Source organism: Alligator mississippiensis, chromosome 2 (assembly GCF_030867095.1).
Source record: "Alligator mississippiensis isolate rAllMis1 chromosome 2, rAllMis1, whole genome shotgun sequence".
In the NCBI taxonomy this organism is placed as follows: Eukaryota; Metazoa; Chordata; order Crocodylia; family Alligatoridae; genus Alligator; species Alligator mississippiensis.
This window is the reverse complement of record NC_081825.1, coordinates 299,279,073-299,293,318: the sequence shown is the minus strand read 5'-3', so window position 1 is coordinate 299,293,318 and position 14,246 is coordinate 299,279,073. Positions and strand designations below refer to the sequence as shown.

The window sequence follows — 14,246 nt, the reverse complement described above, 5'->3', positions numbered from 1 at the left end:
GTGGGTGGTAGATGGAAGGAAGGAAGGATGGGTGTGTGCATGGATTGATTCGTGGCTGGGTGGGTGGGTGGGTGGTGGATGGAAGGAAGGATGCGTGTGCGCATGAACTGATTCGTGGGTGGGTGTGTGCATGGATGTGGATGGGTGGGTGGGTGGTAGATGGAAGGAAGGAAGGATGGGTGTGTGCATGGATTGATTCGTGGCTGGGTGGGTGGGTGGGTGGTGGATGGAAGGAAGGATGCGTGTGCGCATGAATTGATTCGTGGGTGGGTGGGTGTGTGTGTGCATGGATGTAGACGGGTGGGTGGATGGAAGGAAGGAAGGATGGGCGTGTGCATGGATTGATTGGTGGCTGGGTGGGTGGGTGTGTGCATGGATGTGGATGGAAGGAAGGATGGGTGTGTGCACGGATTGATTCGTGGGCGGGTGTGTGTGTGCATGGCAGTGCGGTGGGTGGACGTAGGTGGCTCATGGGCGGACCCGCCCCCTCCCCCCGCAGTTCCGCGCGCCGCCGCTAGAGGCCTCCCTCCTCCCGGCCCGGCCCGCACCACGTGACTCCCTCCCCTCCGCATTCCAGCACGTGACGCGGCGGGCGCTGACGTGCGGAAGGGGCGGGACGAGCGGTCGTGCCCTTCCGGAGCGGGGTCAGGACACGCTTCCGCTTCCGCTTGGGTCGCGCCGCCGCCGCCGCCGCTGCCGGGCCGCTTCCGCGCCCTTCTCCTCCTCCTCCTCGTCCCCGTCCCGCCTTAGGTAAGGGGGGGGCTCCCCCGCCCCCGCTCCTCCCCGGGGGTGCGTGTGGTGGCCGGTTTGCGACGGGCACGCGCGGGGCGACGCCCGCCAGGAGGCCCCGGCACCCCGCTCGTGTGTGGGCAGGCGAAGCTGCCGGCGGGGCGGGGCGGGGCGGGGCAGTGGAGAACAGCGCTGGGTCTGGACGCGGGGGGACGTGTTCGCGAATAATAAAGTAAAACAATAAAATAGAAATAAAATAAAATATAAAAACCCAACTGCTGATAAAATTGACGAATGACAGAAATATGGTGCGGGGCCAGGGCCGGGGTCCCTCGTGGCGGGGCAGGGGCAGGCGCTGTGCCGGACGCGCATGGAGACGGGCGTGTCTGGGGCGACGCCGCCGAGGTTCCTGCAGGTATAAACATCACAGCGTACAAAAAACCATGACTTGGCTGCAAAACGATGCCAGTTATTAAACCAGCTGGGGAAAATCGCAAGAAAATGGTGCTTTTCTACAAGCTTTGGGGGATCAAAGTCCCGTCATCGGGCAAGGACCGTTTTCTTGCGATTTCCCAGGTGGTTTAATAACAGGCATCGTTTTGCAGCCAAGAGTCATGGTTTTTTGTACGTCGTCTCGTCTGGGGCCGACGCGGCTACCAAGCGCCGCCCCTCCCCGCCCCGCGTGTCGTATAAGCGCTTTGTCCAAGAGGAAAATGCAGGTAATAAAGGGCTTTTCAACCTAGCGGGAAAAGGCTGAACAAGAGTCGATCGGGACTCGTGCAAGAGGTGATTTCCTTTATTAAACCAACTGGATTTTTGCAAAAATAAGAGAAAAAATCGTTAATTGCAAGCTTTGAATTTTGTGCCTGAAAGCTTGCAGTTAAAAATGTCTTTAATTTTTGCAAAAATCTTGGTTTAATAAAAGAGATCATTATTATGAGTCCTGTTTGCCTTTTAATGTATACAAAGCACATTATAGCATATAAGCACTTTGTCCAAGAGGAAAATGCAGGTAGTAAAAGGCTCTTTAACCTAGTGGGAAAAGGCTTAACAGGAATCAGTCGGGGCTCATGTCTTTTATTAGACCAAGTAGGTTTTTGCACAAAAAAAATAAATTATTTAATTGCAAGCTTTTGGTAACAAACATCAGGCGTTGGAGAAAAGGTTGTAAAAGTTTTCCTGAGTAGAAATGAAAGTTCATATTTCATACAGAGTCATCAATAGATGGACTGTCACTCTGGGCAGGCAATTAATTACACCTTACTAGTTAAGAAAGGTGGGCCCAGAGGAGTATCTATTGACTCCTCTGTGAAATCCTATGAAATATGAACTTGCATTTCTACCCAGGAGAACTTTTACAATCTTTTCTCCAATGCCTGATGAGTGTTTGTGCCCAAAAACTTGCAATTAAAGCATTTATTTATTTATTTGCAAAAATCTAGTTGGTCTGATAAAAGGTACCACCTCTGCCACAAGTCCCAGTTGCTTTTTCCTCTAGACCAATACAGCTGCAACCTGGATACCTAACAAAAATCAGCGTCTGGAAGCTGAAATTGGGTCAATTAAGACTGGAAATAGGGCATACATTTTTAACAGGAAGGATTGAACCTGCCCATGGAAATAATGGGATTGTCCATCCGTTGTCTTCAGATCAACACTAAACACTTTTCTGGAAGGAATATTTTAGCCCAGGGGTGGGCCACATATGGCCCATATAGATCTGGCGTGCAGAGCCGTGGGGCCAGGTGGCTGGGAGCTGCGTCCACGCTGCAGCTGGAGGGCAGGGAGAAGCAGCAGTGGCTAAGTTAGCACATGGCTCCGAAAACCCGGGGACCGCTGTTCTAACCGAATACAAATTACACTTCAGTTGAACCCAGGTTATTGGGTTCGCTATATGGGTAGCAGGATGTCCTTTTAGTCATGTGCAACAAAGTCCCTTCCGGCCTTAAGCTTTATGGAGCTGAGAATTGGCTGCCCAGTGCAAACAGATGGTGGAAGAACAAAAATGTAATGAGACAATGAGCAGAAATCCCACAGGGGAAGGACAAGAAATATTAGTATGGAGGAAGTTACATGCCTGCCAGACCAAGGCTCTTAAATGGTTTGTTTTGGGGGGGGGGGGTTGGATGATGGGAGACAATTATTTTGAAGAATGATTCCCTTTATATGCAAATTTACTTTGTCTTCTTGGAATCCTAGGTAATTGTTACCACTGACTGTGTATTTATGGCATTTGCCCTTTTGTTCTTCTTATGTCTACCTTCAAAATAGTCTGGAAACTTCTGATAAGATTTAAAACCCCTACTCCAGCCCTTTTCTAGTTGGCACGAAGATAATGGTGGTATCGAAAGCGAGATTAACTTGCTAATGATGAATGATCTAACTGCTTAATCTACTCCCTCCACGTGTACTAGTCATATTTATAGTCTCATAATGATGCATGGTTGTGAGGTCAGAGTCGATGATGCATATAGGGTGTGTTGGCCTGTCCTTTGATAAATCATGAAACGTGGGAAAGGAAAAGCTTGATAGACTGACACAGTGATTGAAGGAAAGAGCTGTAGAAACTTGGCAGTGGGATAAACTTTAGGGTGTCCCTTTTACAATTGATCCTACATTTGTGGTTTTGCCACCACTATTATTTGTTTGGACTGTGAAAAAAACATTGGAGTCTTTGGCATATCTGTGCAGAGCAAAACCCATAATGTAGGTGCAGTTATACTAGCTAGGAAGTCCTTTTGCTGTTTTAGTTTATTCTGTTCAGTGAACTGGGTTAAACTGGCCACTTGTGATTTTGGAGGGTGAAGGCAGTTTGCTGGCTCTCCTGTGACCTGAGGGCTTCTAAAGGCAGAAGGATTTCATAGTCTCCCTGGAGGCCTCTACATATCTGTTTGTTGGTGGGTAAGATTGGAGTCTGCTGCAAAGCTGTACGTTGTCTCTCTGGGGGAGGAATGAGAGGGTCTAGCAGACCCTCCGAGGGTCGGCTATGGGTAAATGATGAGGGAAACATTCAGGGGCAGGCTCCAAATTAACCCTGATAGTCCTGGGTAAAGATTTGGGTTGATTTGGTGTCAAAGCAACTGGATCTGTCCCCAGGGCCTGAAGCTACCGAGTCCCTGTGCTAAAACTTACTCTTGGGAAGAAGGGACAGTTTCCAAGGGTAGAGGAGGGGCCTTTCCCTTTGTTTTTATAGACTTATCTTGCAGCAGAATGGATAAAGACAGGACTTTGACATCAATGTTGCTAACTCTGTAATCTTTCCTGTTCCCTGCCAAACTATTTAAACCATAATAACTCCTCTGCTCCCAGCCCCTGAAAAAGAATAATTTGAAACTTGCTTTAGCCTCTAAACTCTGGTGCAAAAACTGTGTCAGTTAATTTAGTTGGTTTCATTTTTTTCCTCTTGACACTTAATAGTACTTGTGTAATGCTCATCTAGGAGGCACGTAGCAAAACTATTCAAGCTGAAACTCAAATTCCATTTGCGGCTAGCCCCACCTTTTGCACAAGATACAGTCAGTGCATTTATTTGCTGCTTCCCTGTAACTGAGTCCTTTAACTTTAAGTAAAATAATTGGATGGTGTCAGGTTAAGTACTTTTAAAATAGTTCATGAGATTTTTCAGGAGTCAGTCTGATGTTTTGCTTCGTGATTTTTTTTTTAATTGATGCATTTCCACTATTCCATTGAGGTTGTTCATAAATATAAAAGTAGTACTTATAGTCCCAGCATGATAAACGATTTGGGGGGGGGGGGGGGTGCCCAGTGGCTGGCGGAAGAGCAAACCTGGAAGTGCTTCCCTGCGTCCCACCTACACGGCCTTCGCATCCCACCAGGTTGAGAAACACTGTCTTAATGCATTTCATAGATTCATAGATGTTAGGATCGGAAGGGACCTCAATAGATCATAGAGTCCGACCCCCTGCATAAGCAGGAAAGAGTGCTGGGTCTAGATGACCCCAGCTAGATGCTCATCTAACCTCCTTTTGAAGACCCCCAGGGTAGGGGAGAACTATTTCATAGGTTTTTTTTCTAAAAAGTTAGCTTTAGATTTATGAAAAGGGAAGGGGTGGGGATATGGTAAAACTTGGAGTAAATCTAAGACTGTAAGGTACTGAATGGTGTTCCTTTGACCTGCTCCACTTGTGTCTTTAAACTTTATCCTACTTCTACTAGGCTTAAGGTTCAGGTTGACTTGGGAAATAATAACTATCGCTAAAGCCTCTTGTTCCAGGCTTTGTCCCTCCTGCAGTGTTAAGGAATAAAACAATTGTGCATTTTTAAATTCTCATTCAGTACCTTTGTTCTTTGAAAAGATTTGACTAGTTTACTGGCATTAGTTGAATAATTGTCACGTATAGCGGTTGAACAGTGTGGAAGGTACTGTATATAGCTGTTGACAAACTTAATTGGTGTTGTCAAATTCTGGATAAATGCTCCTTTCAGCCAGCCCCGTTTCTTCCCTTTCTTGACTCACGATCTTCCTCAGTTCTGTAATAGATGATTGACGTATTTTTCAGAGTCGTTTTTGAGGTCCATCTGCTCCGTTTCTCTGCCCTCTGTGATTTATATTGTACTGCCAGATCTCTGATTTTTAATCTTGTTCTGTATCCCCTCCACCTCTTTCCTGATTACTTTTAATCAACTAGCAGGAAGGCTTTATTATTATGATGTCAAATAAGCTATTTTAATCTTAAATTGGTGCTTTTTATTTACTGTTTTTTTTTTCTTAGAGTTTAAGTCTCATTGGCCTAGTTTGGCTTTTCTTTTTATTAGCCAAGAGTTAGCTGTACAGAGCTGTACCTCTATATAACTCATCATAAGTTTGCTTAGATGCTCCCATTTTTGTTAAATGATGGGGAATGGCCTCTCTCTTATTTACTAGATTTTTATGTTCATGTTGAGCTACATGCACATGGAAATAAAAAAAAAAAATAAGTGCATTTAAATAATTAAAAAAATATTGTATTTAGTCAAATAATAGGTGGCGATATATCATAGTTCATAAACTAATAGCAAGATTTATGTTTTCCCTTAAACTAGGGGTGCTAAACTGTCCCGGCTCTCTGGGCCAGACCCAGCCTGCAGGGCCTTCTGCGGGCTGGATCCAGATGCAGAAGTGGCCCCCAAAGGGGTTGACATGGCTGTTGCTCTCCTGCTGCTGCTGACACGCATCCCCAATGGAGCCTAGATTGCAGTGGTGGGCCTGGCCTCTCCAGGAGCCCTGCAGGTCATATGACATGGCTTTCTGGCCTGGATTCAGCCTCTAGGTCTTGCATTAATGCTTGTACCTTAAAGGAAATACGAGGAATTGGTGAATTGAACTGGTTATTTCTAAACAACCCCTTCAGACTCTAGAAGTAGCAGATCTCATCCTCTCACCGCTATTTTAACTTCATAGAGTGGACGAGGAAAGCTAAATTTCTTGCTTTCTCACCTTTGTGTGAACTTGTTTTTCAACTATTATGGTTCAGTAAACTGAAATGAAGAAAACAGTCTTTTCTGCCGATGAAGAGAATGTATCGCCAGAAGCTGCTTAAGCAAAAGCTAGTTCCATTGACTTCCACAGGCTCTGCGTAGTTTGACTTCCTTTAAAACTTTTTAGCAAGAAGTATTTCTCAAACTATTTTCATTTTTAACTATTATAACAGATTATGCTAAATTGAGGCTTGAACATGTTGAGTTTTAAAATAAGTTATTCATATCCTCTCTATTTGCATCATAAGCTTAGGAGTTGATCACAGGGCTGACGTTTACGCTGCCTGGCCACAGATTGATACAGAGATGGAGAGGCAGCACTCCAGGGACAATCCCTAGTTGGGTAGTTAATGTGCCCTTGCTCGCAGGTTGCTGAAGAGGGTTGTCCTTTGTGGTTTCTGTTTAGGTGTTGTTCTTGCACTCTGCTTTGATAGTGCTGTGGCTGCTTTACAGTGTTACCCCACCTCGCAGGTTTTTACTTTGAGAAAGGAAGTAGAAGCATGTTTTTTTCCCCACTCCTCCTCCCCAGGAGCTTCCTGCTGTTGGTGAGGGAAGAGGAGTATGATTGTTTCTACTTATTCCTCCTTCCATGCTTCTGGCCACACAGATGTAGGTGTTGTACATTTGTCCCTCTAGGCTTTTGGTGGTTGCCAAAGAGTTTCTTTCCACTGCCCATTCCTCTCGACATTGGACATCTTTTTTTAATGAGTAGTCGGATTCCAGATCTACTCCAGTGTCTCAGTTTGCTGAAGGAGCAGATTAAAATGAATTTATTGGGTTTGCCACTGTTGTGCAGATACAGACAGCAGCTGTGAAGACTGCCAGAGCTGGTTGGTTTTCACCGAGCCATAGTTTGGGTAGGTTCCTGGTAAGCCGTTCCCAATCTTTGCGTGCGACCACCCTTGCAGTGCAAGCTGCAGTGCCAGAATTGTGTTTCTGTGGGTGTCACACCTCCAGCTTTGAGAGTGCCTGATTTGAGCAGCAGTAGACTGGTTGGTTGTGATGCACAAGAATGGCATTTGTTTAATCACTTCATATTTTGAAGGTTATCGCCGTAATTTGAATAGTATATTTTTAGACCTGTTTAAAATAAGACCTTAGGACGTGCCTATGCGCAGTTGGGTTATCTTTGACTATTCCACAGGTGCAAGGAATGCACAGAAGATACCACGTATTAAACTTTGTAGGTACCCTTATGCTTCTGAGGATTACGCTCGGGCAGTGGAGGGCCAGTTTGCTCTTGAATGAGAGTACCATATTTTTTCACATATAACACCCTCCCAAATATAATACTGTCTTCATAAATGTTTAAAATAAATAAATAAAGACATTTTGTGCCCCCCTCCCTCCGAAGTTATAGCTGCAGGGAGCCAAGAGAGCCTCATCTTCAGCTGATATTTCCCTGCTTAACTAAAACCCTTTCTACTGCTGAAGATTGGTCTTCATGGGTCTTGAAAAGAGCTGTGAAATAGAAGAGACCAGAAGCTGGAGCAGCAAAATTCCACTAAGGAAGCTAACTTTTCTTGGGGGAATTCGAGGCCATTAAGACGGAGAGATGATCTTTAACACCTGTGAAGTAAAGAACAATGGGCCATTAACTGAATGGCCCATTAATAGCCCATTGACTCCTTCAGGTGCCTTGAAGCTAATACTAGAGTTGCTGCACTGCAGAGCAAGGATCACAGCAGGCTGCAAAAAATCTGCTTCCTGTGTAATATATTCACCCCAGTTTTAGGGGGGGGTCTTATTTTGGTGGGGAGGAAGTGTGTGCTGTATGCAAGAGAATATGTACTCGTATGTTTAACAAGCTTTAGCTTGAATACGGTGACTGGGAAGTTGAGGCAAATCAACTGCAGTTAAGTGCCTCCCTGTAGACAGGCCCTTAGATTTTGTAGAAGCTGAGATTGCTTGTCTAGACAAATGTCCAACTTGCAGTTAATAAATGGCTATTACAAGCTCTGGTTATAGGATCCAGGATGGGCAAATTCACCCTGTTTACCGATCTGGGTCCCTTTATGTGGTTATAATCCTAATATAGGTGAGGGCTGTACTGAAGCTCTGTCTCTTCACCCATGGCAGAGCTGCTTGAGGCTGTACTGGTAACAGAAGGGTATCTGTTTGAGTCTAAATCATCAAAGCAAAACTGTGTTGAGCAGTACTACCACTTGAAGTGTGTGCAGCAGTTTCTCTCTTTCTAGGCAGATAGCCAGCTTCCTTACAAGCTGTTGCCTGAAACACTTGCGGAATTATTTTTAATCAACTTTGCTTTTACTTTTCAGTAAAATGTCTGGAGCTGACGACTTTTCGGTAAGTAATCCAACCACTTTCCTTTCTCTGAGATCATGTGGTCCAGCCACTTGATTCTGAATTCCAGATGTAATGGTTCAAGAAGTGGGGAGGTCAGCCCCGGGAGCCTTTTTCTTTGCTGCTGCGGGTGTTATGTTAGCTTTGAAGTGGGCATCGTACTCTGCCGCTCTGGGTGTCCAGTGTGGGCTGTCTGACTTCTGCAAACTTTCAGGTCTGATACCGCTTTTGAATTGTAAATTCTATTTGTTGCTTTTAGTGTGGCTAGGTAGGAAACTTTTAAAGGCTTTTTAAATCTGTTTTTGAGAAATTACTCTCTGCTTCATGCAGTAGCTCACCTCCTTGCCCTTGGGTTTTTATAATGACTGCATATCCATATATCTCTTCTTTTCATCTTAAAGGATAAAAAGAAAGTGCCATTTGTCTTGCCTTAGCAGCAGCAGATGCAGCCAGTTCTTCCTCCCCAGTAATACAATACACAAAAAGGAATAGACTGTCAGGCACAGCAGATCATTGCCATCGTGGGCAGCGTGCATTCTCATCACTGCTTTATTTTTCAGTTGGCAGATGCTTTACCAGATCAGTCACCTGCTAAAGCCTCCAAAGTGAGCAACACGAAACCCAGTCAGCAACCTGGGCAGCCACCGCAAGGTTGGCCAGCTTCTAATCCTTGGAACAACCCGAGTGCTCCACCAGCAGTGCCATCTGGATTGCCACCAAATACGTCCGCCTCCAATGTGCCGTTTGGCCCACCACCAACAGGAATGTATCCTTCAATGCCCCCTGGACCACCTGCTCCATTTCCTCCTCCTCCTACTGGACCCTCTTGCCCTCCTCCTACTGGTCCATATCCACCCCCAGCTGTTCCAGGTCCTGTCCCACCAGGGCAGTATCCTCCACCAAATATGCCCTTTCCAGAGCTTCCAAGACCATATGGTGGTCCAACAGAGCCAGCTGCACCTCCTGCTCCTGTTGGGCCGTGGGGATCCATGCCCTCTGCAGCATGGGGACCAACAATGGGAGGGCAGTATCCTGCACCTAGCATGCCATACCCACCCCCAGGGCCATATTCCACTCCCACCCAGACACCAGGGGCTGCACCCACAGTGCCATGGGGTACTGTCCCACCTGGACCATGGGGACCTTCACCACCAGGCCCGTTCCCTCCACCCACAGGATCTTATCCGGCTCCAGGACTGTACCCGACACCCCCTAATCCTTTTCAAGTGCCGTCTGCTCCTGCTGGTGCTCCATCAATGCCTGGTGGCCCCCATGTGAGTATTTTAATATTACCATGTCAGACATTGCCAAAATTCCTTCTGGTAAAAATAGTAGGGCTGGGTAGTATAAGACCCATTAGCAAAAAGCATGGCCTTTTAGAACAGCCAGCCATTTAATGGGAAACTCCTTGCTGAGGAGAGCAAATTGTACCAAAACGTTTGGCTTAAGCAATTATTGTAGAAAATTAGGGTTGGAATGGACCTCAGGAGGTCAGCTAGAGGGACTAGATTGGACTTTAAATACCGTTACACCTGTGTTAGTATAACAGTGATCTCTAGGTTTGCATTTTACGGTCCTAAAAATACCACCTGCAGTTTAGCAGTAGCTTTGGTTGGCTCTCTCTGAGCACAAATTAAAAATGGGAAGAATTCAACTCTGGTTTCTCTTCAGATTGCATAAATCGTTCGCCTTGTAATCTCTATACAAATAGACAAATATAGACCAGGGCTGTTCACCTGGCATCCCACCAGGGGTTAAGTTGTACCCCACCCCGTCCCTACCCTGCTGTAACCCCCCTTATGTGTTGCAGGTGGAGTCTCCAGGCTCCCCCTTCCTCCTCTGGTTTCTGTATTTTGTGCTTGCATGAGGAGGGGGCATTCACATGAGGTGGTTGTAGTTGATGTGGGGGTAGGTGTGGGTGCTCAGTGCACTGAAGGGGGGTATCCATGCAGCCCATGGGGCCCAGGAACCTCACTGGTGCAGCCTGTGGAGCATGCAGCCCCTGGCCACTAAGAAGTTTGACAGGCCTGATAGACCTGTGCTTAAAACACGGTAGTAGCGATTGACTTGTGTGCTTATCTTGAGAGATACTACTTTCAGCTGTACTTAAGAATGGGTTACTGTCTAGATGCTGTACATTGACCTTATATTTTTATTGGTGTTGTTTTTTTCTTCACAGCCTTACCGTTGAACACATGCTGGGCAACAAAGTACTGTAGCTTTCCACCTTCATCTGATATTTACAGAGATTTTTACAACTTTTGTTTCAGTAACGTTTGGGGTCGTGAAGAGCACTCGCCTCTTGTACATGAATTTTGAGGTATGAAGGAGCACCCTGCATAAATTTAACTTGCTGGCATCATGTTTTGTTTTGTTCAAATGACTTAAGATGAGCAAGTAGAAAAATCGATCCTGTGGTTCTTGGACAGGTGTTCTTGGGAGGGTGGGGGTGAGGGGGAAGCGGGAGTTGCCAAGTAAGGATTATAAAATCAGGCCCAAAGATTAACTAAAATGTTTAATCTTAAATTTCAATGACTGCTTTAAGTGTTGATGCCAGATTTGTGCTGGCCGTTAAATGAATGGATCGTCATATGTTATGTTGGAATTTTCAGGTTCATCCAAAATGTCAATAAAAGCAATGTACTTCAAGATTTTTATTTTTTTTCCCCGAGAGGTCTAATTTAAACATGCTACAGTAATTCAGCAAACTAAGGAGGGACAGGGCATGTGAATTTGAAGGTGTTCTCAGCATTTTGTATATACTCATTCTCTGTCTGAGACTACAGCAGAGAAGCTCTATATTGAAATACTTGGTCTGACTTGTGCGCACACCTGTTCATACTCACCAACAGGCATTTCTGTGCAAATCAAGTACCTGGATGTGCAGTTAATTAACTTGGAATGAACAAATGTGAGGTTTGTGTATGCAAACAAAGGTATGATTTTGCCACTCCCAATTACGAAGTGGTGGCTAGAAGTTTGGCTTTGTCTGCATAAGGATAACTAATTCCCACTGGAGTGTCGGTACTTACTTCCCTGTCTTGTAACCTGGGTCGTAATTATTTGAGATTGACTTGGCTGCTGAGTTGTATAAACTCTGCACATTTTATTCATAATCCCTGGAAACGAGGCCTGAGATTAAGAGTACAAATGACAAAATGGCAAAAAAATTGCTTCTTGCATTGCACGTAGTCCTACTAGATGCACCAGATCTTGGGCTGCATCTCGCTTCTGCCCTATTTGGAAATGAGCCAGTCTTGTCGGAGCTTCAGTAAATGTGGTTTTGGGGTAGTCCTTTGTTCTGACCGATGTGTATATTGTACCTCACTGAATGACCTGATACAGTTTGGGGCGAGCTGAACGACTAGATGTCTGTGCTCTGCTGCAGAGCTGCCTTTCCCCTGAATGGACACTGCAGTCTGTTTCATCCTCCTGCCAGTTCTCTTGGACAGAACAAACCTTTTTAGCTGTTCTTAGGGGACTATTGCAACAGTAGTTTTGCATCACACTGAGACTTGGGCGTTCTTAAATTCATGATGGTACTTGATGAGCTAGGCTTTGTTACCATGGAAAAAACCATGTTATCCCAGCTGGGGAAATCCTAACTTTACCTTGGTAGGTGGAATTAAAAACATAAGGGAATTAGTGATACTGATGATAGCTCGTTAGGAATTCCCTTTGTATTGTGGATCCGTGAAAACAAGATAACTTTCTTTTCCCCTTCCTTGCCATGGCCTCCTGCATGCACGTAATAAACTTAAAAAAAAAAAAATAAACTGGGTTGCCTGGTAGTGAGACTTGTTAGGCTGGCTTAACCTCCATGGCAATTGCAAAAGCCCTGGCATCTTTTGTAGGGCAGAGCAGTCTGCTGTGGAGCTGTGGTCGTTCTAATATATTGTCATGAGGTCTGATAGCCAGGATAGATCTGTCTATATTAGGAAGAAGATAGTGGCACTGAACACAATAAAGCAAAGGATTGTCCCTAACACTTCAACATAAATCATAGCGTTTTTGAGTCCTAGAAATAAGAACCAGAAACTTTATTTTTCTGTAAGATTTTTCTCATAAATTTAGTGTGGGACACTATCCCTATAGAATTGGAATAAGAAAAAATTCAATTCGATTATATTTGCCTAGATTTCCCCACTACTAATTGATTCTATATCTGACTATAAATTGTGCATTTGATGCCTGTAGCCTTAGTTTTTTAAATCTAATGAGAACTTTTTATTTAAATGAACAAATTCTACTAGTGACACTCCTGTTTGAACTTGCACTGCTCTGGATCTCTTGATCAGGGAATGAAAAGATGTAGAAAAGGCTCTAGTGAATATTGGGGAAAGGAGATTTCCCAAAGTAGATTCTTTAGGTTCTTCCTGAAATAGGCAGGATTTATTACTGGAAAGTCTAGGCTAAAATTCAGATACATATGGGACAAATTTTTTTTTTCAATGTATATGTGTATTTCTTGAAATCATGAAAACTGTTTCCTAGCCCCTTTGTTTTGTGAGCAAGGCTCCTTGCATAGCAGTGAAAGGGTTTTCCTGTTAATCTATTGTATAAAAACTCCAGTTGTCCCTATATGCCGTGTAGTAACTTTATCACGTTATGTTAAGTGTGAGCAACTTCTGGCCTGAAGCTTTTGCGATGGACTTTGTACATTTCTATGCATCATTTGAGTTGAATTGCTGAGAAGTTTGTTTTTGACTTGTGCTTTGAGATCGACATACTGCATTTGTTTACAATATGAACTATAAGCAATCACATCTTTAAAGTATAGATTATCACCTGCTGCTGTATTTTCTTTAGATGAGACAAATATTGCTGTATGATAGTGAGAAGCTATAAATACAGGATTTGATATTTTTTGAAAATGCTGTCACTTTTGTATAAGATTAGACATTAAACGTATTTTCAAAACTGTTGCGTTCCTGTCCTTCAGTTACTGCTTTATCCTTCTGTCATGCATCAAAGTACAAACTGCACCAGGATGGGCAACAGCAACCCTGAGCAGAGAAACCAAGGAGAAGGTGACTACACAGAGTCACAGAAGTTTTAAGGCTGAAAGGGACCTCGTCAGACCATCCAGTCCAGCCCTCCCTGCTCTGGGCAGGAAAGACTGCTGGGGTCAAACAACCCCAGCAAGGTGTGCATCCACTCTCCTTTTTGAAGATCTGTCAAACGTGTGTCGCTATTGCAACCAAGATCTTCTACGTGATTGTCATTTAGAATAAATATATTTTCTTATTTGTTCAATTTTATATGCTGCCCTTCACCACATGGGCTCAGAGCAGCTTAAAATAAAAGAATGAAATAATGTATAATAAAAAGTAGCAAAATAAAACAAAAACCTCCTCAACAGTATACCAGCCTACCTCAGTATGCTAAATGCTTGTACAAATAGGAATCTTTTACAGCACTTTTGAAGGATGCCTAGTCTCAGGTTTTGCATTCGGAAACGGTCAACTTCTGCAGGATCCTGGCACCTGGTATTTAAAGGTTGTTATAAATATGAATGCGACTGCTGTAGCAATGTAACACATTAGGCCGGGGGTTTTCACACTTCCTAAAGCTGCAGAACCCCTTTATATCACTTCTGCCACAGAACCCCTACCCCCAAGCTAAAGACTAACGGTGACCCTACCTGGCAGTGACAGGGCACCACGTCCCAGCCTGCTCTCTTTCACCTCCAGTCTCCTTGCAGAACCCCTGATGACCTACTGCAGAACCACAAC

The 14,246-nt window shown here is 44.5% G+C and overlaps 1 protein-coding gene across 2 annotated transcripts; it reads left to right on the top strand.

Moving 5' to 3' along the window:
• The first annotated feature begins 579 nt into the window (after nt 1-579).
• On the top strand, nt 580-13,875 carry MAPK1IP1L (mitogen-activated protein kinase 1 interacting protein 1 like). 2 transcript variants are annotated; one of them, XR_002092320.2, is made up of 5 exons: nt 580-750; nt 8,487-8,514; nt 9,072-9,785; nt 10,691-10,831; nt 13,454-13,875. XR_002092320.2 is itself a non-coding variant. In XM_014595133.3 (4 exons), exons 2-4 carry the CDS (start codon nt 8,491-8,493, stop codon nt 10,700-10,702), a joined length of 750 nt encoding a protein of 249 aa, XP_014450619.1. In that variant the 5' UTR covers nt 580-750; nt 8,487-8,490; the 3' UTR covers nt 10,703-13,431. The 2 variants fall into 2 exon arrangements, 1 of the variants encoding a protein (XP_014450619.1); XM_014595133.3 differs by lacking the exon at nt 13,454-13,875 and having other exon boundaries at nt 10,691-13,431.
• The last annotated feature ends 371 nt before the right edge of the window (nt 13,876-14,246 follow it).

Excerpts from the sequence above, each read along its gene's own strand:
- MAPK1IP1L (XM_014595133.3), top strand. The coding sequence starts at position 8,491 with ATGTCTGGAGCTGACGACTTTTCG. Across the intron at positions 8,515-9,071 it reads CTGGAGCTGACGACTTTTCG|TTGGCAGATGCTTTACCAGA; the intron begins GTAAGTAATCCA and ends TTTATTTTTCAG.